The sequence below is a fragment of the Hyposmocoma kahamanoa genome, unplaced genomic scaffold (genome assembly GCF_003589595.1).
Source record: "Hyposmocoma kahamanoa isolate Upper Pololo Valley unplaced genomic scaffold, ASM358959v1 63, whole genome shotgun sequence".
NCBI classification, from domain to species: domain Eukaryota; kingdom Metazoa; phylum Arthropoda; class Insecta; order Lepidoptera; family Cosmopterigidae; genus Hyposmocoma; species Hyposmocoma kahamanoa.
Window position 1 is genome coordinate 10,592,082 of NW_020653851.1, and position 27,741 is coordinate 10,619,822.

Genomic DNA, 27,741 nt, shown 5'->3' on the forward strand with positions numbered 1-27,741 from the left:
TTTTTTTTTGTACTTTTTTATTTTTAATTCTTGTTGTTTTTTAATTGCTCTAACGTCATGGTGCATATTGTTATATTACACTTTTTTACTGAATAATAAAATAAATAAATAAACGTCAAACTGTAACAAAAGAGACTAAGTAAATAGAGACATAAATAGGTACATATCCACAACTACTTTCACTGCTGTTGTTTTACTTAGACTGGGCTTTATAAAACGGACTGACTTCGACTAAGCAAAAAAGGCGAGCTCAGCAAGTTTTACGAATTTATAAAATAACTTTGCCTAAATTTAAGCATGAAATTTAATGAAACTTTCAGTTAACTTCGTTATTTCCATATCAGACATATATATATGAAATTAAAACTCCTAATTACTATAAATATTTTAAAAAAATATGAAAATGGTAGGAGGCATACAAGCATACGAGACACTTGATGGGTGGTGATAGCGTCGCTCATGGATATTGACAGCAATACTTTAGAAAAGAGCCTATTCCACATCTTACAGATTTGAGGAATGGACAAACGTGATGCCCGCGGGGTCATAATGTGCCAAGCATCAAAGATGATGTGGGTCTGAGCCTATTCATCTGGCGGGGCTACGATGGAGGCAACATAACGGTGGCATCAGTCCGAAAAGTTTCTTTGAGCACTCCCCGTTATACACGTTTCCTTGAAAATAAAACAATAAATAGGAATTGATTTACTTTCTTTGTATTTGAATACCAAAAATCGTAAATTGTACTTAGAAGAAATGCGTAGAAGCTATAATATATGACGAACGATGCCAGTTTAGTGGTAAAACATTGTAGACCTTGTAATCTGGCATACTCTTTTTACTTCTTTCATTCGTAAGCATTATATATTACACTACATACATTTCATATAATATAGTACGCAAGGTAACATTTATCTTAAAATTTACCTATTGAGCTTGTACCTACAGGAACATGAAATGTATCAGATATAATGCTTACGAATATAAGCATTATATCACATACGTTTATAGTACACAAAGAAGCATTTATCTTAAAATTGACCTATTGAGATAAGAAATAATCGTGAGTATCAAAGGTCAAGTCAAAACACTGATTATTACAAACACGAGTATATTTAAACTGAATCCATTTTAATAAGTGGTAACTTGCATTTCTTATGTGTTTAGAGAGCTCTTTCATGTTCAGATAACAATAAATATATATGCATGAAACTAGTAATGATAATATGTAGTTCTAAACAAATTCTTGTAGTATTTTATTTATAATCTCAAAAAAATAATAACTTAACGTTTCTTAAATACTTAAACAAAAACATTTTCGAAGATTCCATCTTGTTTATGTGCTCAATTGGGCACGAATGACGTAATGCAATTGGACTTAAAATTCAGGATAAGCAGTGTCAATAACAATCGTATTTTCAGCCTTAATCGACTTAGTTTGAATGGTAAATGGTATATTGTTGACACGTAGTCTGCATGGCCTGTCCGGGCGGGCCATGAAGCAGAGTGTGTATAGCGCTGTTTCAAGTTCGGGCGATGTGCCTACGAACATCTTAATTTCAGGAGCGTCTTTGGTTTCGCTGAGAATGGAATGTTGCTTGAGGATCAAGCCTTTCTGTAATGGAAAATTCGTTTATTAATAAAACAATTTCTTTTTTTTGGGAATGAGAAGCGTTTTGTTGCAGTACCTATGAGTTATCAATGCAGTCCATTTTTTTTGTATAAAAAAAAGTGCGCATTTAATCTCCATCTCAGTTGATGGAATGCGACGATGAGGACGACGATGCAGCATACAAACCTAAATAATGCCCTATGCAAATTAGAAAAAAATGCACTCTCGCCTTGAAAAGTCCCAAGTTATAGTTAAAGATTAAGGCTGTGAGCAGGGAATTCCACTTAGCCGTTCGCCATATGAATGTGGAAGCGAAACGCTTCGTGTCAATACTTGGAATATCCACAACTTACATTTTATGTGTTATGGATCTCTTTACAAGAGTGGCGCTTTCTGAAATAACGAATTATAGTTATGTCGAGGCCCGAGATAAGTATTTTAATTCTTTAGAAGAGACCGGTGTCCAGCATTAGAACGTTTAAGGCTTTGTGTATCAAAAATATAGTAAATAAATAAAAAGTCCCATTTTACTACACAAGAAATACTACTTTTGAAACGAGTTTTTGCAGTTATCAACCTTAAAATATTTGGCCAGGGTAGGTACAGTCAGCATCACAATGATCTGACGTTCAATGTTCAAATGAAATCGGACATTTGAACATTTTCATACAGGCAACAGCGAAATGAACGAATTTGGTAACAAAGTAGTCGTATTCATAAGAATCAACAATAGTAATGAGATCATTTAAGTTCGGCAAAAGGTGAGGTCATATTTACAATAACATAGGTGAACATAGTACGCAAGTACTACTTACTCCGGAGAGGTCGAGTTTGTCGATGTAGCCGAGGTAGTTGGCCTTGCCGTCCTGCTCACGCTGTGCAAAGAACAACCAGCTGTGGAGGCCTGGAAACGTACATAATATAGAACGTTTAGAAAAAAATGTACTGCACATACTTTGATATATTATTTTATTAAATTTACACCCATATTTGGGTGGGCAAAGGTTCCACCATACAGCCTCTTCATACATTTAGAACCTTTCCTTATTTTGATGGAACACTTGACACAATTTGTCACGCACTCCTTGAGCGGTTGAGCATTCCGAAATAAAAACTTGGTTGGATTTCCTTTTGAGCTTGTATAGGTACAGATTTTTTTTTCTCGTTTGATTGTTCGGGGTACTGCCGGCAGAGAAATTTTGGTTCTCTGATATTCATAGACACCGGTAACGCTCTAGTTTAATATCAGGTGATTGCCGTAAATTATGACCCCTGTCTCCCCGGGGACAAGGCATATCTGTGATATTAGCGTATTTGTCTAGTTGTTATTTATGGAGTAGTACTATTATAAATCTTCCAACGTTAACAAGTTTTTAAGAAAACATAAACAAAATTAGTATTTACAGAGTGTGATTGTGGGTGTGATGAATTAGTCGAATAGAAATAATGGTTAAAATAACAATTCCGACAGAATGTAAATAATCTATGACAATTAATTTGTAATTCCAAGTAGTTAGGTACCCACTTAAATAAATATATTTATTTCAATTGTAGATTGTTACTACCGTAGTGTAATTCCTATTTATGCACTTTTGAAAACCAAAGAAAAGAGTTAATTAATCCTACGTACATAGTCTCGCTTGTAATTATTTATATGTATTATTGTTCGTTTGCATTTGTTTTAATTTTATTTATCACTATTTTGTTTTTAAGAACATTTTTATTATATTTTTTAAAACGGCTGACTCATTCAGTAATTTATTTAGTGGATAACTGTAATTATCCTAGCCAACAATTGGACTGAAATGCTGTAATCCAAATAAAACGAAATTAAAACAATACAATTTCTAGGTACCTATTTAGATAAAATACATCTAAGGAAATAATAATAGACTGCGTAGAAGGAGGTTGCCAACAAGGATACGTACTAAAGATGAAGTCATTTCTTAAATGATCATGAACGTGACAAAGATTACAATTTGCACGTGTCACAAACAAACAGACACTAGATTAAACTAATCAAGTGCCTAAAACATTTTCAAAACCAAAAGTATTAAATAAAACAATTTATAGTTACCTATTTTCACAGCCATTGAAAACAAGTCTTTATTTCTACCGCGATTAGCGATACTTTCAAAATAGTTAATTTTGACTATGCGTCCACTGGGAGACTGTACAAAGATCAAGTTCAAGATTAAGATCAAGTTGACCAAAGTCAAGTAATATTAAATGCAAGTAAGATTAAGTCAATGAAGATACTCTAAAAATTAAGATCGAAACTAAAAACAATTGAATTCAAAGTACACACACGAACAATATTTTTTCTGATTTTTTTCTGATTCCAAATATATGTTTGTATTATAAATAAATATATGTATTACTCCATTTTTCGAGATACGACAAGATTGCTTTCCGGCGTTATGTACGAGCAGATAATTTTGAAGTTGGTTGAACTGCAAATGTATGACACTGTGTTACTCCGCCACTATGCCGACGCTTTCAATTTGCCTTATCTTATGTGACTATGGAATACATTTCAAGACATGTATCTTACCTAATACTTGGTCGCCCTTAAGTTCAGCCATAAAGACGTTCTCAAAGGCACAGCTGCACTTGCATAGCCCAGTCCAGTGGCGCGCGTACTTGGTGAACCAGATCTTTTTGAACAGATCTACTTGCTCGCTGTATTCGTTGAATTGGTTTAGACCTATGAATATTCAGGTATGTATTCAGTTGAAAAAGATTCACTTATACCTTAGAAATTATTTTTTATAGTACTTTTTTATGATAGTAAATAAGACGGGACGAGCAAGTCTTGCACCTAGTAGTAAGCGACACGCCAGTCCGTAGCAGTCACAGTGCCACTCAGAGATTTAAATCGTAAAGATCTGAGGGGCACTGCCTCTGCGCTCGTCACCCCAATACGTAAGTTGACAAGTCTCGTATGCCTGTAATTTCACCAGCACCCTTCAAAACCGGTACGCAATAATGCTCTCATTACTGCTTGGCGGCAGAAATAGGTAAGGTGGCAGTACTTCGCTGGATGAACTCTTTCATTAGGAGCTCTACTGCCCTAAAACGTAGTAAGTACGTAGGTACCTACTTTTTATTTATAAAATACACACCATAACACTGGGTAAATTATTGCAGTGCATTGATTATTGTTTCGGGATGATTTCAAGTTGTTTATCACTTTAAGTACAAGTATACGTCATTATTCCCAAAATTAGATACAATATGATAAATACGCAGAACAACAGTGATAAATAACTGATGTCATACGTATGAGAATAAAAGATACAAACCTTTATTGACCAGGTGAGCCATAAAACTGCGGATAGGTCCAGTGGCCAAAATCGTGTTTATGAATGTCGTTTGTTCCGATTCTTCCTGTGAAACGGTGCTAAATTACAAAGTTGCAACGCTTTGTTAACTTAGAGCTAACAATGATGATAATGAAGTATAAACTTGAAATTCTCAATAACGAAATTTATCATATTCGCCTATGAGTTTACGCGCTTACTGCAAGAAATACCTCTGTCCTTTTTCCAGCGTCGATCCTTACAAGCTTATGGGTGAGGCACGATCAGTATGCATATGAAAGCGTTAAAAGAATTTGTAATTCAAAAAGTGTAAAAGTATCTGAGTTCTGAATTATTAGGCTATAAATATGATAGTACATAATTATCTGTATAACTAACAGAGTCACAGCACCTATATAATACAGTGGTGTAATGTATAAATAAGTAATATTTGTGTCTTAGCACTCTTACATTTGGCGTGGCGAATTCGGGTCTTATCACGTTTTTGTGGTAGTTATCGAAGAGTGCTACGAAGGGTTTGATAGTAGGACCGTTCCATACGTTTTGTGGTACGTCCAACAGTCTGAAATCGTAAAAAATTCTTTCAATAATATACAAAGAAAAATTTAATCAACTGTATTTTGAATTTAAAAAAATGCAGGAAATATGTCCAAAAAATGTGTATGTAAAAGTCATTTCAAAATAAAATAAACGTTTAAAAGCTTCTACTGGCATTAAAACATTTTTTTAGTGTATAAAAGTCCGTTCGTATTTTTTACTTTATCAAAAATATATGTGGCATGCCCATAGCATGTTGGATGGGTGTTGGATATTTTTGTAAACATTTTATTTTGGTAATTAAATATGTTATTGTTTGTGTAGGTAAAGTCATCGTTATCTTCATATAATGTGAAATCTAACAATGTTGTTGTTAATTAACGCGTATTACAGCTTCGAAAGTTTAATTACAAAAATTTTCCTCAATGCCTCTTTAGCATTGATGGGCATGAATGGGTAGCTTGTTGAGCAAAGCTCTGATATCGCACTAGATAAAGACTGTTATTAGAGGTTAATGAAAATCTCTACTATCATTAGTGACTTACTTAGATTGCGCCTCGTCGTTCTTGGACATAGGACTGGTTTTCCCTTGCAAATTGACCTGAATGTAGTTGAAAGCGTTGTTGATATCCGCATTAAACATCTCCTCGCTGAGTCGTAGCAGATCATCGTCGGATGTTTGGTCTTGGACTTGACGTAGGAGGTCCTCGTAGCTCTTTTTCTTTGCATAATCAACCACTCCTCCGACTACAGTGCCTATTTGTTCAAATGTGCTCGTAGCTGAGTTCCCTTGATTCTGGTTTTTTACTTGGTTGCCAATCAAATTAGGTAGGATGTTTTGAAAGATCTGCCCGGCCGCAGAGGTGAGGTCGTCACCACGGCATACAGCCACACTTATCAGTAAAACTATTGCGAACTTCATGTTTGTTTTACACGTGGGTCCTAGTACGACTCCAACGAACTAGTGATATGTGCGCGGACGCTAGCCGGCGACGATAATGTGCGACCTCTGGGTGACGTCACACCGGCGTATACGGCATGTTATTGGAATTCAACCTGCGAACTTCCAGTTTTGCGACGATAATTGCCCTGAACAGGTAATCTGAGATGTCTCGTCCATGGTACAAATAAAGTTGAACTTTATGTATGTAAAATAGCAGGTTTTAATACTCACTGCATGTACTAAACTTGTTTTCGTAGTTATTTTATTAATTACCACTCATCAATTATTATTACTCATCACAATGTTTGATTCAATACTATTATTTACTAAATATTGTGCGTGTTTCTACACTTGATTTATGGAATAAACGTGTAACTAATATACTCAACAAACTCACTAATCGATAATTTTGCTATTTTATTACCTTATCTTGTTCATAATGCTACTTTAATTTCATGTTTATTGTATTACTTCAACGTACCAGAAACATATTCGCATGGAACAGCCTGTACAGTTAATATTAAATTGACACACATCTAAAATAAAGCAGTATAATTATCTTAAATAGTAAAATTATTCCCAGACCTTTGTGATTGCTTAAAGCATACTGTCTTTACAGTAATAATTGTCTTAGAATACTTACAATACAACACATATATTCTTTATTGCACACTGGGGCAAATACCTAATAATACAAAAAAAGACGGGTACAACAGGCTGCCTTATTGCTATATGTATAGCAATCCCTTCCAAGCAACCTATTGGATGGTTCATCATCGATTTGCATTACCAAATTTAGTTTAATTTAGTTTCTACAAAAGTTATTATGTTGCTACGTCGTAGTTATTTACAGCAATTTATTGACCCTTTCCCGTAACTAAATTATAATAAAAAAATCCGTTAAAAACCAAGAACAAACATTTGTAACGAACACTATGCGTTTGCATAGAAAAATTCGTGTGGTTAGCTGACTCGTTCTGTTGCTCAGTTGGTAGAGTGTTCGCCTGGTATGGCACTGACTTCGTGTCCTGTGAGATCGAAGGAATTTTTCTTTATATAATCTTTATTCAAAGAAATCTTTCTATTAATAATTTATAACGAACTATTTTCATAAAAAATGAATATCGCAATTAAAACATCATAATATTAGATACAACCAATATTATGAATTAAAAAAAATTTAGAAACTGAAATAAGTAACGGCGTTTAAGAAATTGCGTATGTAAATAGGTAGGTATTATGTAAGAAATTCCCAAAAATCCTATTCAATGCAAATAAACCTCATTTCATTTCATTTCATATGTAGGTTTATAACATAACATAACTCTTTCTACTCTACAATTATAATGCGCATTAAGAATTCTTGTTTATCCCACAGCAGATAGGCGATAAAAGGCCTCATCGTGAAATCAAAGTCCTAAACAAAATTCATCACTAAGATCACGTTTAGGTTGTCAATCATAACTAGAAAAGCCCACAAGAGGAAAACCTACTCTATAATAGCTGTTACAACAATATCCCTAATTTTAATCTCGAACAATGCTATTGTCGATGCAGTTACGTCATTTCGATCTCTTCAACGCCGTGGCACTAACCTGCGTGAAATAAATCTGTTACTACCTCGAAAATGTCTCCGCATCACATAAATAAAAGAAAGTCCCTGAAAGGAGACATTATCACACGATGGTGCCAGCCGAGTGCACAGCAGCAATGCAGTTGCGTGGGCGCACCGCGGGAAAATCGTATTTTACTCTATGTATTATGCATCACCCATACTGCAGCATCACCGCAGTGACTCGACCGTGGACAGCACCGTACAAATAACAGTTCGCAATAACTTATGGTTAATGGTGCTAACATTGTACGTTGTGTCATATGTTAAATGTATATTGTATAAATAAACATTTTTAATTGCAATTGAGCGCCTTTATGAGCCGTTTTTAAATTAAGATTATATTATTTTCAAAAATTCGATTTAGGTATATTTTGTCTCATAACAACTTTCAGATTTGTCGAACAAAGGTATTAAAGAAATGCAAACGTTATTGCTGTATTTTTCATCTAGCTGTTTACTCATGATCTCCTGGTATTTACAATTGGATTATTGGGTATAGGGAGGGTATTCACATATACCGTCCTAAAACTCGAATGAGGAGTTAGTTTACACAAACACCTTTGAGGGCTGTAGTCTCAATTTTTGTAGTGTATAATTCAATGAAATAGTGGTTATGGCATCTTTTGTTAAGCAACAACAACAATCCATCCGTCCATCCAACAGTTCCAGAGTTAAATCACAAAGATCTGAGGAGCATTGCGCCCATCACTCTGAGACATAAAGTTGACAAGTCCCATGTGTCTGTAGTTTCAGCAGCATACGTACCCAAGACAACCGGAACGCAATAATGCTCATATTACTGCTTGGCGGCATTAACGGCTGTGATGGTAGTACTTCCTTCGACGAACAACAAGGAGCTTTTTAATTAATTCATTTTCGGACTATTTGGGTAGTTATACACAACTTCCTAAAAAATAGGTGAGGAGTCAAATTTCACAAGGTGAGTGAGGCTTGAGTGAGTCTTTAGATTATAATTCAGCCAGAGTTGAGGTTATGAAGTTTTAAATTTAACGTGTTAACTACATAAAAATACGTGTTTCAATTCCGTTAGCATTAAATTAAGCAGTCGGGTGGTTTCATGTCAGTATGTGCGGAATGACGGACGGACGAATGCTCGTGTGGTGTTCACTGTTCAGCTATGACAGACGAACGGAGATGCTTAATTGCATGAATACTTCTAATCACGGTTTACTTGCTTGTAGAATAAATACTCAGTTTATTTGATTGCTGTCGTGGAGCGAATCTTCCGAAGACCTTTGACTGTCAAATGGGATCTGGCTGCTGAAATTTACTGTAAAGCAAAGCATACGGTATACGGTCAGTAATAATGAAACATATTTAATCAAAATAGAGGTCGTCAATCCCACAAAATCTAAAAACAAAGGCATTCAAATATTGCGTTCTACCAGTTAAGTCTTACGGAGCCGAGACGTGGACATTAACAAAACCTCATCCACAAATTGAAATTCGCTCAACGTTCGATAGAACAAGCTATGCATAGACTGAATTCCTAATGAAGTTATATGGTCAGAGAACTAAAGTGTCCGACATAGCTTGCATCAAATCAATAGGCTTAAGTGGCAGTGGCCTAGACATGTCTGCAGGAAGTCTGAAGGCCTATGTCAAGGTAAACGTAGGGTAGGACGCCCTGCGGCAATATCGAGGGGCGGCCTGAGATGCAGGTGGCACAGGACCGGGAAAATTTGCGTGCTCTGGGGGAAGCTTACGTCCAGCAGTGGAAACGTGTAAGTTGATGTAGTAATCAAGATTAGAGAAAAGAAAAAATGTAAAATGACCATTATAATATTTAAATGATTTGTCGAATTCATTTTTTTATGTATATTATACCAAGCGACAGGACGAACAAGTCGTGCGCCTGGTGGTAAGCGATACGCCTATCCATAACAGTTGCAGTGCACTGCACTCGTCAACCTGAGACATAAGTTTATAAGTCCCATGTCCCTGTAGTCTCATCAGCATCGTTACTCTTCCAAACCGGAACGCAGTAATGCTCACATCGTGGCAGTGCTTTCCTGGAGGAACTAAAATTAATTCAGGTCATTTTTATCTCTAGCCCTAAATGAAGTATCCCTATTTTACAGTAATAATTTTTGAATATTCTGAACGATTTTTTGTTAGGTACTTGCAACAATGACTTAGCAATCGCAGCATTTAAATCATGAAATGTAAAGCCTAAAGTGTACACAAGAGCCTTACGTAACAACCAAAAAGAAGGTAAGAGGCATATAAAATCCACATACAAAACATAATAATACCTATAAAACATTTAAACAACACAAAACATATTGTAGCTAAAGAAACCCCAAATACACATCTAATATGAAGTATTCAAAGACTATTTGTACAGCAAAATAGAGTAGAACTAACGAATGACGAGGTCCGTCCCACTTATTGCATTTGCATGTCCGGATGCAGATAATTTAACTACCAAGCTCACTGTTTAAGTAGCTGAAATATTCAATAGAAAAATATTATCATAAAAGTGTCTTTAGATACGTGGCAAGTAGCTACGTTACGTATGTTATATTATTGGTATAGTTTTTTGAAAAAAGTAAGGTAATAAATAGCGCATACGTCTTATATCCATTCAACTGATGATACATTATAAGATTATGGAGATCATTATAGATCGAAACATTTTGTTAAACATCTATAGTATACTAGACTTTTCATGGACAGTAACAGCGTTTAACGTAAAATTAATTAACAAAATATGATTGTACGGGGTACCCCGTTTCGCTATATGGATCTTTAAAAAAACCAACTATGGGCTTTACAGTGCGATATCCAACTCCTACTGTTTTTCCACAAAGAAATATCAACAACGTACTGATAAAATTCAATGATTATGTAAATCATCAAATCATTGAACATTTCATATTGAATCAATGTAAGTACTACGGTAAGAAAGTACTGACATTTTTGTGTTTGGTTCTATTTACTGCACGGACTTCAGCATGCGATGTTCAAGTGATTTCTGTGTAATTGCCGCCTACTGTTTTTACATAGAGAAGTATCAATAACGTACTGACAAAATTCAATGATTTACATACATTGAACATTTTATATTGAATCAATATAAACAGTACGGCAAGAAAAGTACTGTCATTTTTGTGTGGTGTACTACGTTAAGTACTGTTCATAAAAGGACTAGTAATATCATTTGACTAATACAAAGTTTGTGTTATGTAGTTTATAATAATTTAATACCTATTGTCGATATTGTTTTTGTTTTACATAATTATTGTTTTGTTATACATGTAAACCCGTTATTGTATTTATTGTAATTTAGGTCTGCAACAAGAAATTTATTTTAGAAATAAGCAGAACCTTTTGATTATGCTTTCCTTTTGTTAAATGTGATTTGTGATTTTCCTATACAATAAACGATTAAATAAATAAAATAAATATAGACTTTTTTTAATAAGTACGCACCTACCTAAGTTACTTTTTATTAACGTAAATAATAATATATACATAAACAATAGTAGATATATGCTTTTTGTCGTTCTCAGAATTTTCAAATACAAAATATATTATTTCCCCGTGATTTCATTCGGACAGATCTCATAACCTTCTTAAACGACAATAAATAACAAAATTCCAAGAAACATTCGATAATTACTATACGATAACCAAGAAAAATAACAAAATAAATCCTACCTACAACATCGGTTAAAATAATGGTTTAATCTGAGGTCGGCTGAGTTATTGGTGATGAGGTCATCTCGGGCAAAGGTCGGAGCGTTACAGGTTGCCAAACGTCACGTTCAATATTGGCTATATCAATATCATAAAAACGCGATCATAATATATGTGGAGTGTTGTATATAGGCATTGGACAAGCTATATTTTATCAACGCAATGTTTTATTTGACCCTGGTTCCACACAAGGCGAGAAAATCGTCAGTAGTTAAATAAGTTTCACAGCAAAGTGCCGTCTAGTCATATTGCTCAGAGGAAAAAAAACATAATGAAGGCCAGTTTTATTTTGTTTTTAGTTTTTTGTTATGCTGAATGTGGTAAGTATCTTTTGTAAAATTTCAAGTTCTTTGTCTTTGCGATTACCTAATATAATTATATTATAAGGTAGTCATAATTACCCTACGTATGTTTGAGTTTATTGACTGTGTTGTACCTATGTTTTAATTAATTTGTCAAGATATTTCAAAGATTAAATAATCTATGAAAGCAAATTATACTTAGATACTTACTGGTATATTACTCGTAACTTACGGTTATATCGTAGGTATTTATAAGTTAAAGTATTTATTGAACGTAATATCACTTGCAGCTATAATTTGGTCGTAACTTTCTTTTGCAGTAACTTTGAGTTATAGCTGTATCTAATTTTAGAAAAACCTTCACGTCTTATTCATACCTTGTGTATAAATCATATTTTATCTCAATTGATTTATGAATTAAAATGTTTTAGTTAGAAACCATAATAATAAATATACCTTTAGATGTCTGGAAATGCTTGTTAATTCAGTAGGTGTGGTTAAAGTTGATATTGCTGTAAAAAAGCAAAAAATAAAACACAAGGATCTCTAAGAACCTACACAATTGTCATGAGTTACAAACTGACATTGTAAAACAGAGTTTAAATTGAAATCCCCAAAGTATCACGTAGAATTTATTTAAGTAACTACCTACTTACCTTTCTATGTTACGTAACTTACTCTAACTAAAACAACTTATACATTGTCCATTCCAGGTCGCAAGGTCTATACACCTCTGGACAAAAATGCCAACCTCGCATTCATCAATATGGAGAGTGGTGGGGCTGCGCCACCTAATAAACCCGCTGCTCCTGCACCAATCCCGATAACGGTGAAACCAGTGCCAGAGCAACCAGTGAACCAAAAACCATCAACAATAATCTCTCCAAAGCCACTAGTCCCACAGACACCACAAAACCCAACACCTGCCCCTTTGAAACCGGCAGCTCCGCCTGCCAAGCCTGTTTCGATTCCAACTCCAATTACACCGAAACCTGTGAATCCGGCGCCAGTCAACAATCCTATTACAACTCCAGGACCTGGTAGCGTTAAACAGCTTATTAACTTCTATGACAGTCAGGGAAAAGCTAGTCCTATTAGACCTTACAGTTACAGCCAGGCTGTAAAGCAGGGTAAAAGCACCTAGAATTATTTGCCATGAACACCTACTGTTTATCATATTTCATGTTAATGAATATGGTTTATATGAGGTTATCTTCATATAGAAAATGCTGGAATTATTGTTACTTTAAAGCTGAAAGCCTTTAAAAAGCTTTTTAAAAACTGTAATGTACTATCAATATACATTAGTTTAGCTAACAAGTACGAATACATGCTTCGGTACGAACTGAAAAGACTTAACTGTTTATTTATACAAATATGATGTAAAACCATATTATAGATACTTAAATGTCAGACTCAAATGTTTCATAATATGACCAATTTTGTTAATGACAAGAAAGTGAAATTATAAATAAGATTACATCTTCTTAAGTGCATGTCATATCATTATGTATTACGAAATAAATTAGTGAATTTAGAAAACTGTTTAATGTTTATACTTACTCGTAAAACTTCAAGCTTAACTGAACTGGAACAGTTAATTAATTTCTTTAGACATCAGTTTCCTGTTATTTTGCTTTCTTTTAAATAACCTGTGGTTATATAATGATCTCAATGTTAAGGTGTGGTTATACTGCGTTGGGTTTGGTTGGAATTACAGTCAACGGCCTTCACATCAGGCGGATACATCTAGAGAGGACATAAAAGGCGCATTAGCACGTAAACAATCGCGCCTATTTCAGTGAGTGAAAGTGGCGTCGGCGGCGTCGGCGCAGCGTCTCTTGCTCTATTCTATAAGTGATGGCCGCCTGTATACACATTATAATGTGTTAATTGTACGGAGCATGGTGTTTAGGGCGTTGTTCTTTAGAAAGTTATGTAATAATTATTTTATCAGTTTCGCTTACTGTACCCACTTTGATTTTTTATAGCAGTATAAACTTATTTGTCAATATCAGCCTAATTAGGCTGTATACGTACAATTATTATTAAACACTACCTAATGTTTACCGCATGGATCAAATTTAATATAGGATAACTTTTATACTCTAAAAGAAACATAGTTTTCCATTTGCCCAGTTACAACTTAATTCAAGGACTATTCTGCTTATGCAAGAACTGTTAAGAAAAATTTTAATTAAGAAAATATATCTATTTTGTAAATAATACTTATTTATTTTACTTTGTCAAAGTAAAATAAATAAGTATTATTTACAAAAATTATTTGTAAAAGTCAACTATATCAACCGCGAAACATTTCTATTAGAAATTTTAATTATTTGTAATTAGCTCGTGTGAGGTCTTCAAAATGTGATCTTTTGAAGTTTTGGTAGAAATAATAGGCAAGTTTCATTAAAAAAAAACTTTCACAATCGTCTGAATCATCCAAGGAATTGGCAATGGGGACAAACGCGAGCTATTGCACAATACGACCACATTTCCATGACTTGAAAAATATAATGACACATCCGCCTTAAATAAATATGTTTTACGATAATCTAGATTAAGTAAGGAGATGAAAGTTCTTACGTAATGAAATTATTTAATTATTCTAAGTTACTGTAAAAAGGTTGTAAGTATCTACATACAATTGTATTCCATATAAGTAGCCTACACGATGAAGACGACCTCGGTGTGCCAACAGTTAGCACTGTGGGCAGCCTGGAGCTCTTGCTCCCGGGTTCCATTCCCGACCAATTTGGAAAATGAACTTTTCAAAATTTCTGGGTGATGGTCTGGCTCCAGAGTGAATTATTTTGCTCTGGTACTCATACAGCAGAGAATTTCCTGGTTTGTGACCAGGTGGTGTATTTGTTTGTCACATTACATATTACTATTACATTATATTAGATTATCACCTCGATATGACCTCGTTGGAAATATGTTTTAGTAGCAGTAGAACTTCTTGTGAAAGAGTGCACCTTGGGAACTACTGCCACAAGTGGTCTGTGACTGCCACCTTACCTACTTCTGCCCTCAAACAGTAATGTGAGCATTATTGCGTTCCGGTTTTGAAAGGTAAGGGAGCTGTTGAAATTACAGGCACATGGGATTTGGTAACTTATATCTCAGGGTGACGAACGCAGTTGCAGTACGCCTCACATCACTGCAACTGCTATGGACAGGCGTGTCGCTTACTATCTGTACCTACTATTGTACTGTATTGAGCCATAACGTTATGAGGTTAAACTTATGCACTTACATTCAACGTGTTATGTAGTCTTCAAAAATCTTATATTAATTTTGTGATTCTTTCCGCCCGCCATGTTGGTTTCCTAAACATGGTTTTCTTTCGCCGTCAGACCAGTTATTAGCTTACAATAAGTTAATAAAAAAACACATAAAATGTTTTTTCAAATAAGCGTTGTCATTGATAGTAAAATAAATGTACCTCGGTGCAAACATTAATTAATACCCAAATGTATGCGTGAGCACTTTTCCAAGCTTTCCAACATACATGATTTATACGACTTTCATCTGCGCGGGCGCCGCTGCATTCAAATGTTATGTAAGTAGTCATAATATACGCGCCTTGAACTTCGCTTACGTTCATTAGAGTTGGTATAACTGTTGCTCCGCTTATTGTACTTAATAGCACTAACATTTCGTAGAACAATTAAAATAAATTTGCTAGCGGGTAGAAGAGGCATGATAGTAGCAGTAGAGCTCCTCGTGAAAGAGTCCAGGGAAGTACTACCACCTTACCTATTTCTGTCGCCAAGGAATAATGTGAGCATTATTGCGTTCCAGTTTAGAAGGGTGCTGGTGAAACTAGAGGCACATGGGACATTGTCAACTTATGTCTCAGAGTGACGGGCGCAGTGGCAATGCGCCTGAGATATTTACGATTTGTAGTTCCGAGTGGCACTGCAACTGCTATGGATAGGCTTATCGCTTACCACCAGGCGCACGACTTATTCGTCCCGTCACTTAGTATTATGAAAAAAAAAATATTTGAAACAACTTTCGCTACCACGCATATATACCTACATGTATTGTCTGCCTGGCATCCAGTCGCAAAGGATAATAAGAATTACTTATACAAACTATACTTTAGGAATAGGTACATAGATTTTATAGGAGATTTTTTAATAGGTGAATAATTTCTAATCTTTCTAATCTCTTCGTACCCTTAGGGCACGTTTCCATTATGTCGTGACGACAGATAGTCGTGCGGTTTAAAGTGCCGTAGCTTGTATAATTAAATGAAGGTGTTCACATATAGTAAAACGCGATTAACTGTCGTTCACGACGTGATAAAGGAAGCGTCAGTCAGAGTAAGTCCGACGATAAGTAGAACGTCACGATAAAAATGTGACGACAGATAATAGTAACTTCAAACTATTCTGTCGTGCAAACGATAAGACGGTTTCCGAGAACTGATAAATTGTCGTTACGATCTAGTGAGAACAGCTAGACACAACAGTCGTTCAACGATAAAATAAACGTCCACGACATAGTCACGACAGATTGTCGTGATATGGGACCAAGCTAGACACGACAGTCATCGAACGATAAATAAAACGTTACGACATCATGGGAACGCGCCCTTAATGATATAAAGCCACATGAGATAGCAAAAATGCTTTTAACAAATGCAACTCATAATAATGTAATTATAACATGTTTATAAAAAACCGACCAGAAAAGTTTGTGGAATTACTTCCATATGCCAAGGTTTATACAGAGATATTGTCTACAATTTCAATAGGACCAATACCGAGGTAACCCCTTTCCGATTATAAAAAAGAATCAAGGAAAATTCGCAAACGTCGGAGTAATCGCGTGTCTAAAAATACAATCGAAGTGAGAACGTCTCCTATTTTGAAGTCGCTTAAAAATACGAACTAGGTATATGAAATAAATTGTGTATATGTGAAATTTTATAATTCTCCTATTTAAGCTTAAAAAAGTTATCGACTAATTTCATACGTTAACATACATACATACCTTTAAATCTTTCTCCTGAAAAATATTACACAAAAGGTGCGATTTGTCGTTTAATCTCACAAAGTAATATAAAAATGGATATTAATCAATCACAAATCGTTCAAATAACTAACAATATTCGCGTCTCTAAAACCAACTACTTTTTTTTTTATAATATCAAGTGACTTCTATAAATTAGGGAACCACTAAACAATGGTTTGGAGTAATTTCACTTAACTTCACATGTACAAGTACACCAAAAACAATGGGACACCTTCTGCCATGATGTAGAGCCTAATCTGCACACAAAGACGAGATCGTTTCGTATCTTACAAGCATTCTTGGACGAGCGAAAGTGATAACATTTTATATGAGAAAATGCAACTTCATGGAATTGAATGAACGATATAATATAAGTGAAATTTTATATGTAACAGGTTTGACTAATAAATAACATGCGAGTTAATATGCAAATTAAGAAGTTTGTTGAACTTCGGAAATTTTCTACTTGTACGCGGATGCATAAAGAAAACTTGTACTTGCTAGGTTTATTGTCGTGAGAACAAAATGAATCTGCACTTGCTATTTTAATTGGTTTTATAATATGGTACGTACAAGTTCAGCAAACTTCCTCCGTGGCCGAACGGTTACCATGACTGTCACGGACTGCCACGCAGAGGTTCGATTCCCGGGCCGGGAGAAGTATTTGTATGGCCTACATTTATTTCTCTCGTAAGTTTGGGTAGGTATAATTTGTGGTTGTCTATGTGTATCCCTAGTGCGGGGCTATGTTGAGAGTGTGCGTTATTATTATTAAAAAAAAATTCTATAAATGTATAATCTGCCAAAATTTATGATTAAAAATTATTCGTTAAGGCCCCAAAAAAGAGTATTTAAATATAGATTAAAAAAAATACTATCATAAAATACCTGTAGTCTGTAGTTGCCTTTGTAAAATCTATTTAACTATTTTACATTTATTTCAACACTAACACAACTTAAAATGGCAAACGTGACAAGTAAAATGTGATGGTTATATTTTTATTATTATTTTGGAATAAATACCCAAACGATCAATCGTCAAAAGTACATTAGCATTAGCTGATGCACTTTCGATTTATTATGAAGTTGTTCATCGTATTTCTTATATTTTTTACTCAACAGCAGGAAAGTTTCTGCTTGTATGCACAACGAAACCAAAAGATATTTTTGACTCGTCACGCTGTTGTAGGCAGTGTGCGATGTGCGGCGGAGATGATAGAAAATCTTCATGACACTGTTAATACGCATACTTTAAAAAGATAATACGTAATTGTTCTTATAGAAATAAATTCTCAAAAGACCTTAACATAAAAATTTCAACAACACTTGATGTCACCACACAAATACAGTATTCAAGGAGAAATATAAGGGTATCAAGCTGGCAGCAGAAGCAATCTCAACGAGAAAAGTAAAGAAACCATTCCTATGGAATACTCTTCGATAGCATATCAATAGTCTTAGCCCTGAGCAGTTATGACACGAACCCAGGACTTTTTACATGAATATCACAAATCTATATACACTGAACTACGCACAGTAGATCAAAGAACACAGCGGCTCAAGTGGCAAGACGTAGCAAAGCTATTGAGCCAGAACGTACAATGTCCTTCCTCTAAGAATCGCTAAGAGCAATAATACACAAAGGTATAAACACCACTCCTAATAACACTTTGACGTCCCTTATGGTTTGTCCCAAACCATGTAGTCATTCTACACAAATGTGATCTCCCAAAGCAATATAGACAAACAAGTTTTGTAACGATCTTTTGCAAGTCTCCGCTTATGTCACCTACAAAACCCAAGCATGACACTTCAAAGGGTTGCGCAAAAACACGGACATCCACTTAGTCACAAAAGCGTTGACGTCAACAAATCCCTACTCTCACTTTCCTCATTCAGTTATGTTATAATCAAGATCCGCCCCCATTCCGAACGCGTCCGCTTCATTGAATAATCGAGGTATTCGACGCCAAACCCATTCTAATGGCAGTTTTGACGAATGTTGCATAACCCAATAATAAGGCAGGCCATGCTAGTTTAGGGTCAATGGCGGATAATATTACATTCCAGTCGTGATGACCCGGGATCGAGTTATAATCCATAGATGATTAAACAGAGAAAATATTACAAACTTGAACTTGCGCAACTTAAACAAAGATGAAAGAACTGCTAGGTGTTAACAATAACATACTCGTATCATGACTGTTAGTTTGAGATGTATTTAAAAATAAAATAAACAACATCAATCTTAAGAATACCTGCAAAAATCCAATTTCCGGCCTCGTTTAAGATTCTTCAATCTATCACAATGCACTAATCAATCATACTAGAGTATTCATTATAAGCGGTATTATTATTCATACCTGTTTGATCCTCTCTGAACACAATGTGACTTTCGCTTATTTCGAATGCGTTACTTCGACGCAGTTGCAATAATGTCTAATGGTAAGCCTCTTATGCAAATCGGATCTGGGCTACAATGACTAATGCAACCCGAATTCGTGCTGTTCCATTTTGTTGGAAAGTTTAAGTGTCACATCAATGTTGTTGTTACTTGGTAGCATGTTATTATTACTCGTTTAGATGGCTAATAGTGTAGAATATTAACATGCGTCTAATAATAATAACCTTGTTGCAAAATTAGTAAAAGCTAAATAGATGTTACACTTACACCAGTCAAGCAGTTTTCAAAAGGACATCGAAGTCGCGTGTGTGACTTACAATATAGATGATTCGGATCTAATTAAAAAGTTTTTAAACAAAGTAGTAAACAAAAAGATGTTGAATGAAAAGTCGATGCTCTGCTGTTTCTAAGAAATCAAAAGTGGAGCCATTCTAATCATAAATAAGTGTTAAATACTACTTCACTGTAATTAAGTAGGTATATTAAAACAAAAAACTTTACTCGGATACCTCGTACGAGAAAATTAATTAGAGATCTATGACCGTGGCGGTTGCAGCAAGTTACCGCCCGCGTCGACGCAAAGCCCCGCAACCGTTCAGCGCTCGCGCACCAGAAATATGAAATGACGGAAAGAGTGAAATCGAATAAATTGCCCATTGTAAGGTGCGCGGATTTGGCGATTACTTTCTGTTTCCACTGTCGTCTACGGTGATCTAATGTGTGACTGGCGTCTATTGTGTTACTTAACTCTAACAATGCTTTGCGGAACGGTGACTTCGTTAACTACTTACTATCTCTACGTATATTATTATTATTTTCAGTATATTAAAAACTTACGAAATCTAAAAGCATCGATAGTAATGTTGTAGGTACAATTTGTACGTGTCCGATTTCGTCGATGTCTTTCCTATTGAAATTGTGAGTTCGTAAAGCATCACAATTAATTAAGTGGATATGGAAGATTGGATATATAAATAATTTTTCTATTCTTTATAATTTAAATTTGAAACTAATTAGAGTACAACCTATTAAAAAGAAGCACAAGTATATATGTATATACTTATGAAAAGCATAATTTCTTATAATGATAAATATGATGCATTTCTTTATTGAGGTTGGCATAGTAGAGTTATAGTTTGTACGTAATAATTTATTTAAAAACCTAAACATTTACTACTAAAATAAAAAAAATTATGGGACTTTATTAATTAAACACTAATTAAAACTAATTAATGATATTATTGCAATTGTAAGATATAATTCTGTGAGTTTGAAAAACTATTCAAAGGTTAATTGTAAACTGTCACAAAATGCGTAACATTAGTCACAATGAGCGCCTTAGTGCCGTTTTTGATTTTGTCTACTCCAAGTAATAAGAAGAACAAGATTGGAGACAATTTGTAACAGTACTTGCACCCTAATGCGGAGCAAACGTCTTGAAACAATGAAGCTATCTTTCAATAACCATGACAATAGAATTCTCTTTCTTTGATTTATAATGTTTTAACGGACAATGCACTAAAATATAGATAGAGTGGTGCATTGCCAAATTGTTATAGTCATATAAGTGATATTACGTGGTACTACACGTACTACCTACAAAATAATACAAAGATTTAAAGCACACAGACAAATGTTACATTATACAGGGTTATTTGTACAGTACTAACAACCTCGCGGAACTGTATTCCATTGTTAACATCATAAACAACAGCTTAAGTTGCATGATTTTTGACAACTCATCAGATGTTACTTTCATACAAAAAGAAAAATATTTAACTAGATCGGTTTAAACGGTAATAACTGTGCAAAACGCAGGAATCGTCGGAGAGGACGCTTGCGCGTTTGAACTTACTACCTAACTACCAAATACAGGTATAAAAAGTGTCAGATATTACAAAAAAAACCTAAAAGTTTATTTTTGGTAAATTTATCACGTTATGTCAAAAGTTTCTAAAATAACTCAGTATATATGACATCAAATTATTTAAAACTTGGGATGTGTCAAGTTTCGAAAAGGTACCAAAGTATTGTTATTATTCGAATCTGAATAATAATACATCATTTTTACAGATTCAATATATTTAATGACATTTGTGTCGCACATAAGTAAGTGATTCTCTATTTCTTCTTTGATATAAATATGACGAAATCGAGTATATTACGAACGTTCATCATTATAACATCCTTAAACAACATCGCGCTCCCACTCAAATTCAAGCTTACTCACAACAACATGAAGCTATGCCGTCAGCAAGGATTTCAAAATCCAAATCCACGGCAAACTGATCCGGGATAGTCTTTGTGATGCAGGCGGTCGCAACTTTCACGCATATAAAACGGCGCAGACGCCGGCGGCCGCGACCAGTGCGCTCGACAACCGCGTGCCGCCCGCTGTACTGCGCACGCGCGTAAACGAAAGTGAAAACAATCCCTTAGACTGTGACATAAAGACATCAAGGATCAAGTGCTTTAGTGTATTTAGAACAATCTGAAGTAAACTGGAACAGTGATCGGTAGCTTGCTGTGTTATCCTGAAACTGTTTCTTCTATCCGGATCGCACCTGAAAAGGTACAGGATTTTGTGGATTTCCGGTGATTGGTGCTTAAGTGTGTGGTTAATTTTAATATCATCACTTAAAAAATATCTTAGGTTATTTTATCTTCACGAAGGGTAATGTAGGTATTTTTTATATATTACGCGAAGAAAAAACGTGAAAAAATTTCAAAACAAAAAATAATCTTCAATATTAATAAGTCATAATAATTAATATGATCATTCGTATAAAAATTTTTTTGAAAATCTGTAATTTATCTCTTACAAAACCCACTACACCTTTATATATAATTTCAATGATTTTCTATTAATTATTATAAAATAATATATACAATAGAAATCGTGGTATGGACATTTAGGTAACGGATGTCTTAAAGGAAGAAGACAACCAGAAGACCAAAGGTGGATAGATTGTGTGAATGATAAACGAGGAATAGAACAACGAGTTGGCGGGAGATGAATGAAAGAAGAAGACTTCTTTCTCGGACCCTATATAATAGGATAAGGATAAATGGAAGATAAATACATAAGAATAATATATATTACCCTATACGGCTTCATTATAATCATAGCCATTTAAATTCTTCAATAAAAGTCCTATCATTCAGGCTAACATCCAAAGCCAACAACGAAAAAATGTTTACGGCTATCAATCTAACCGTAAAAAACGAGGAAGGATCGCTAGATACACGTGCAAATGAAAATAGGAATATCTAGTAGCCATATCCACAATTCAAAATTATGCTACGCTATCTAACTCAAAATTGAATTTTATTGAAGTTAGTAATTAAATATAACCCATTGCATTAAAACATCGGTCATTAAAAACGTAGTATAACAGCGGTTAATACATATTTATCTCCGACAATTGCTCAGTGGTAGAAAGTTGCATAATTTTACTTTCACTTACGTTCAAATTTATCTTTCAATATTGCGAATGTTTTACGTACTACGCATTTGCATGTGCTTAACGCTTTTTACCACACGCAGCTGACGGCTTTTTGTGTTTTTCAAACATTTTATTTCTCATAGGAAACTGTACTTTATTTTTAATAACTTAAGATCCACGTGGGAACATGTAGTACGCTCGTGTGGAAAGTAGGTCAAGCGTCACAGACATCGAGTTTTATAGGTATACCAGCGGGGTTTTCTTGAAAACTTAATATGTGAATGGTAGCAAATAGATTGTAATAAATATTATCTACTGTACGTACAACCATTAGCTACCTATTACACTTAATAACATGTATTCTGATTTGCAATTGCTATCCACAATTCCGACAGAAAGTTTTCGTGCTAATTAACTACGTATTTGATTATCTTATTGACTTTGTTCACAATTATAACATTATTATAAAAATAAGACCCCAAAAGTTTCCTTTTTATTTTCTATGGAATTACATCTATGTGCCAAGTTTTATTGACATCGGTTAAAGGAAAGTGGGTAAAATTGAATAAACCGGATTCATTCCCTAATTTACCCCCCATAGAGGTGGAATATTTTCTTAAAAATTTGAATGGGACCACTAATAAGGTACCCCCTTTCCAACAAAAAAAGAATCATCGAAATCGAATCACAAATATCGAAGTAAACTCGTAACATACATACAAAAAATACAGACGAATGAAGGAGTCCTGTTTGTGAAGTCAGTTAAAAAGATTTCCATTACTCACATTTTTCTACACATATCTTATCAACCTAACTACAATCAATAACAAGTAACATTTAGAACAGTTTTACAACAGACCTGAAAAATGCTCATTACAAAAATTATGATGGATGTCATTTTCGCTTATCGTTATCTCGAACAGATATGGCAGCTACAAAACCTTACTGAAGCAAAATGTTGCAACCCCTCATTCTATTGTTTTGTATTGCAAGAAGACTTCACGGTATACGCCATCTTCAGATTGTTTACATCTTGTGCAATATTGCTGCAGAAGTAAATAACACTAAAATTGTATTTGAATTCAACATTACAATGAGCACAATGGGTGATGCGACATTTTTGTTATGTCGAGTCCAATTTTGACTAAGGTCAATTTGCGTAAAGTTTTGACTTTCATTTTGCGATTTGCTTCTAAGTTCTAGTTTATTTTTTGGTTTCATTCTCGGCAGTATCAATTTAAATACAAAATACGGTTTATTGTTCTTTCTATTGTGAACGTATTGCATAATTGGAAAGCGTTCTTTTAACAGTATCTCTATATAGTTTTCTACGAAACTACTAATGATTTTTCATTCCGCAGTTTTGCAATTTTTTTGCGACATTCGAAATTATAGTATTTTCTTATGTATCTAAAAAAATTAAAATAAATAATAATAAAAAGACTTTATTGTTCAACACAAAACATACAACGTTTAAAATAAAACAATTGCTTAAATATATGTCGAAGAAAAGATAAAAGTGCTCAGGCTTCACCTAGGAAATATTCGTCGTTGGAGACACTGTAGTATGTAGAGACGGGTACCTGTACGATTAAATATTCCATAAGTAAGAGAGTACCTTACTCGCTACATAGAACATTTACTACAGAAATAACAATTGTTAACAATTAACGTTATATCTTAATTGTTAATAATTAATTGTTATATTAACGTCAACCGTGACTATGGGACCTGTAAAGGGCCCGAAACGTCGGTTTGTTTGAAAAAATAAATATACGCGATTTAAATGCGGAAAAATAGTTTCATTTCCAATATTAACAATTAATTAAAATATCGCGTATATTATTAAAAAAAAATGTTTTCAAACAAAGGAAGTGACGGGGTAAAGAGCTCAAAACGATGATTGCAAAATCAAATATACGCGATTTAAATCCTAAAACGATGAAACCATTCATCACAAATTTTTGAATTTCAAATTTTTAATACAAAAAGAATTTAGATTTTTTTTATTCCCAATTGTATTGCCGCTAAGGGTCTACGGTAAATTATACTTCGTTATCATTATAGCAGAAAACACTGAGGTTTGAACAACTGTGTAAAAAAACTTTTATGTGAAAACAGAATCGTCACTTTCTTAACTATACATATTTACCTATAACATTTATTTCTTAAATTATTTCTTATTTTGCTAAATTTAAGTCGGGGAAACGGTAACTGGCTAGCAGGAAGTTTTTGTATTTTTTAGGGTTCTTTAAACATACACACGCACCATCTGTCATATAAAGATTATTATCAACCTTTAAATTTCCTCTGTACACCTTTTAGGCGATCTTAATGTTTTGGTTACTTGTAGGTGTTATATACAAAGTGAGGTAGGTACATCTTATAAGCAATTAGTCCGATTGACTTAGGTTGTATTTGTAAGCCTAGCGAAAATTAAGCTGCGTAATTTCGGCATTATCATCATCATCAAACCATTTTATACGTCCCACTGCTGGGCACGGGTTTTCTCTCAGGCGACGGTTTAGGCCATGATTCGCCACTCTGGCCAAATGCGGGTTGGGGACTTCCCACGTTATTCTAGGGTTGTGAACCTTCTTTAACGTGCAGGTTTCAACGATGTTTTTCTTCACGGAAAAGCTCATGGTAAATTTCAAATTAAATTTCCGGAATGCCTGGATTAAATTTTCAAATAAAATGCCCGGATTCGAACCCATGGCCTCTGCGTGAGAGGCGGTAGGTCAAACAATTAGACTACCACGGCTTCTTTTTCACTATTTCGTACCTTTAGTATAATAAAGCCACATGTGATTTGAAATACTTTTATCACATAAAAGTCAAAAATTAATTCGAATTAAATTAAGTAAATAATGCATATGTAAATATTATAAATCACATATTTAAGCTTAAAAAAGTTATCGACTAATTTAATTCGTAGAACTTAATTATTTTGAACCTCTCTCCTAAAAAGGTGTCATTTTGCAGATGTGATCTTATTACCTCAAGGGTGCGGTTTAAAAAAAACACCTCAGAAATAAAATTGTATAAAATTTCTGATTGTTTGAAACTGGAAGCGCCGAAACTACGCGCCGAATTTTGATAGGTGCGTCTCTACACTAAACTGGGAACAAATTGCCGCCCTTAAGAACGAGCAGGAATTCAGAAATCCTACTTTACGTAACAACGCAACAATCCAATTTATCCCTTGTGCGTATAATATTAATAAAGTGTAAAGAAGACTAGTCTGTAGATATATGTTATATATCATGATATTATAATTATGATCATTCATATGCGGACATTTCCAGCAAAGGATGCTCCAGATTGAAAAATATTATTAAACTATATAAATTTTAGAAATATGCTAAAGAACATATCAAAATAGTCAAAAACAATGTAATACAACCTTTTAAACCGTTGTATAAATAAATACAAAAGGCTATTTATGCTCTATATGGTCATGGTAATGACTTTTTAAATTTTGGGAACGTTTGTTTATAAATTTCGTTATATTTAAACAAAAATGGGCGACTATTACTTAATATATTTTTATAATAACGCACCTTGGTGTAATATGGCCACATCTGCTAAATAACAGTTTTCCAGGAGAGAGGTTTAAAGATTCTGCGAACGAAAGTGCGTTAGTCAATAATTTTTGTATGTCTATAAGAGAGTTATAAAATTTCATATATGTTATATTTTGATACAAATATGACCTAAACATTCAGAAATTTCAAAGAATAAAAGCTTAAAAAAGATGTATTCAGAACCTTCTCCTTACTTTCCGCATACATTTATTAAATTTTGTATCCCAATCGATTGCTTCTAGAAATGGTTCCAGGAAAGGGTTCTGAGTACACCTTTGTAAGATTATCAAAAAACGACCAGTTTTATGCCAACGAAAATGACATTCTGTACACATATTATAGACGTCGTAAGTACATACACTATTTTCAGAGGTTACATTAGTAATGCTTACTCTCTCTTTCAGCGTGCAGGTTTTATATTTATCTCATAAACTCGAATATAACGGAAAGTGCATGGAGAAAGCGTTATTGAACTGACCAGTTTTAATTTCCGTCGAAATTTAAATGTTGAGTCTCAAATTAGATGCGACGTGTGTCATTACGAATGTCCAAGTCGGTGATTATATTGAACGAAATTGCGATGAGTTCGTTAAATTCTGATGATCGGTAACTGATTCAAATTGTTCTGTAAATCTGTAGTTATTAAAAAATGCCATTGGAAGGTTTTTATAAAATTCCTAGTAACAATAGCAAACACTTTATGAGAATGACTTCTATAACGAATGGCAGCTATATACAGGTGCAAACCACTACTAATTCACAGGTGCAATAGGTGCCACGTAATAAAGCAACTTTAACGAGATGACATTACACAAATGTAATTTGTAAGTTTACTATGAAAATCCCAAATCCGACTGAGAGGTGTGAAGCGATAGCAACAAATTTCATATATTTTTTCTTTTCTCTTTAAAATTGTTGTATATATTCAAAGGCAGCTCAGCTATAATAAATTTCAAGGCAGTCACATCAAGACCAGTAGCTTTCCTTTATTCTAAAGAGGCGAACGAGTTGGGTCAATTGACGCTTATCACTAACGAGTAAAACATCAGTTAGAAGCAGTGTGAGATGCGCTCACGCTGTCGACCGGCACACGAGTGGAAAGCGAGTCAGTGTGTCAGGTCCATCTCAGGCCCTCGCCGCTCCCATCTCTGCCACATGATTAACCAACTAATACTTAGCTGTTAAGAGTAACTAGTATTTACAGTAGCTAGTAGTTAT

General features: G+C 34.3%; 3 protein-coding genes across 4 annotated transcripts in view; 2 read left to right on the forward strand and 1 right to left on the reverse strand.

The window, feature by feature from the left end:
• Positions 1–969: 969 nt before the first annotated feature.
• Positions 970–6,421, reverse strand: LOC113230162 (poly(U)-specific endoribonuclease homolog). The gene is made up of 6 exons (XM_026463956.1): positions 6,018–6,421; positions 5,386–5,497; positions 4,918–5,002; positions 4,167–4,319; positions 2,428–2,516; positions 970–1,615 (listed from the first exon to the last, which is right to left on the reverse strand). The coding sequence occupies exons 1-6, from the start codon at positions 6,392–6,394 to the stop codon at positions 1,379–1,381; spliced, it is 1,053 nt and encodes a 350-aa protein (XP_026319741.1). The 5' UTR covers positions 6,395–6,421; the 3' UTR covers positions 970–1,378.
• Positions 6,422–11,926: 5,505 nt separating this feature from the next.
• LOC113230351 (vegetative cell wall protein gp1-like) lies at positions 11,927–13,553 on the forward strand. The gene is made up of 2 exons (XM_026464247.1): positions 11,927–12,073; positions 12,769–13,553. Exons 1-2 carry the CDS (start codon positions 12,025–12,027, stop codon positions 13,197–13,199), a joined length of 480 nt encoding a protein of 159 aa, XP_026320032.1. The 5' UTR covers positions 11,927–12,024; the 3' UTR covers positions 13,200–13,553.
• An 8,298-nt stretch (positions 13,554–21,851) lies between these two features.
• The window catches only part of LOC113230558, a 47,570-nt gene continuing 41,680 nt past the window's right edge, over positions 21,852–27,741 (forward strand). Inside the window, exon 1 of one of the 2 annotated variants that reach the window (XM_026464566.1) lies at positions 21,852–22,062. The gene's annotated coding sequence lies outside the window, so the exon portion shown is untranslated. Of the gene's footprint in view, positions 22,063–27,110; positions 27,130–27,741 lie in introns of those variants that run through there. The other variant, XM_026464567.1, reaches the window with a different exon arrangement.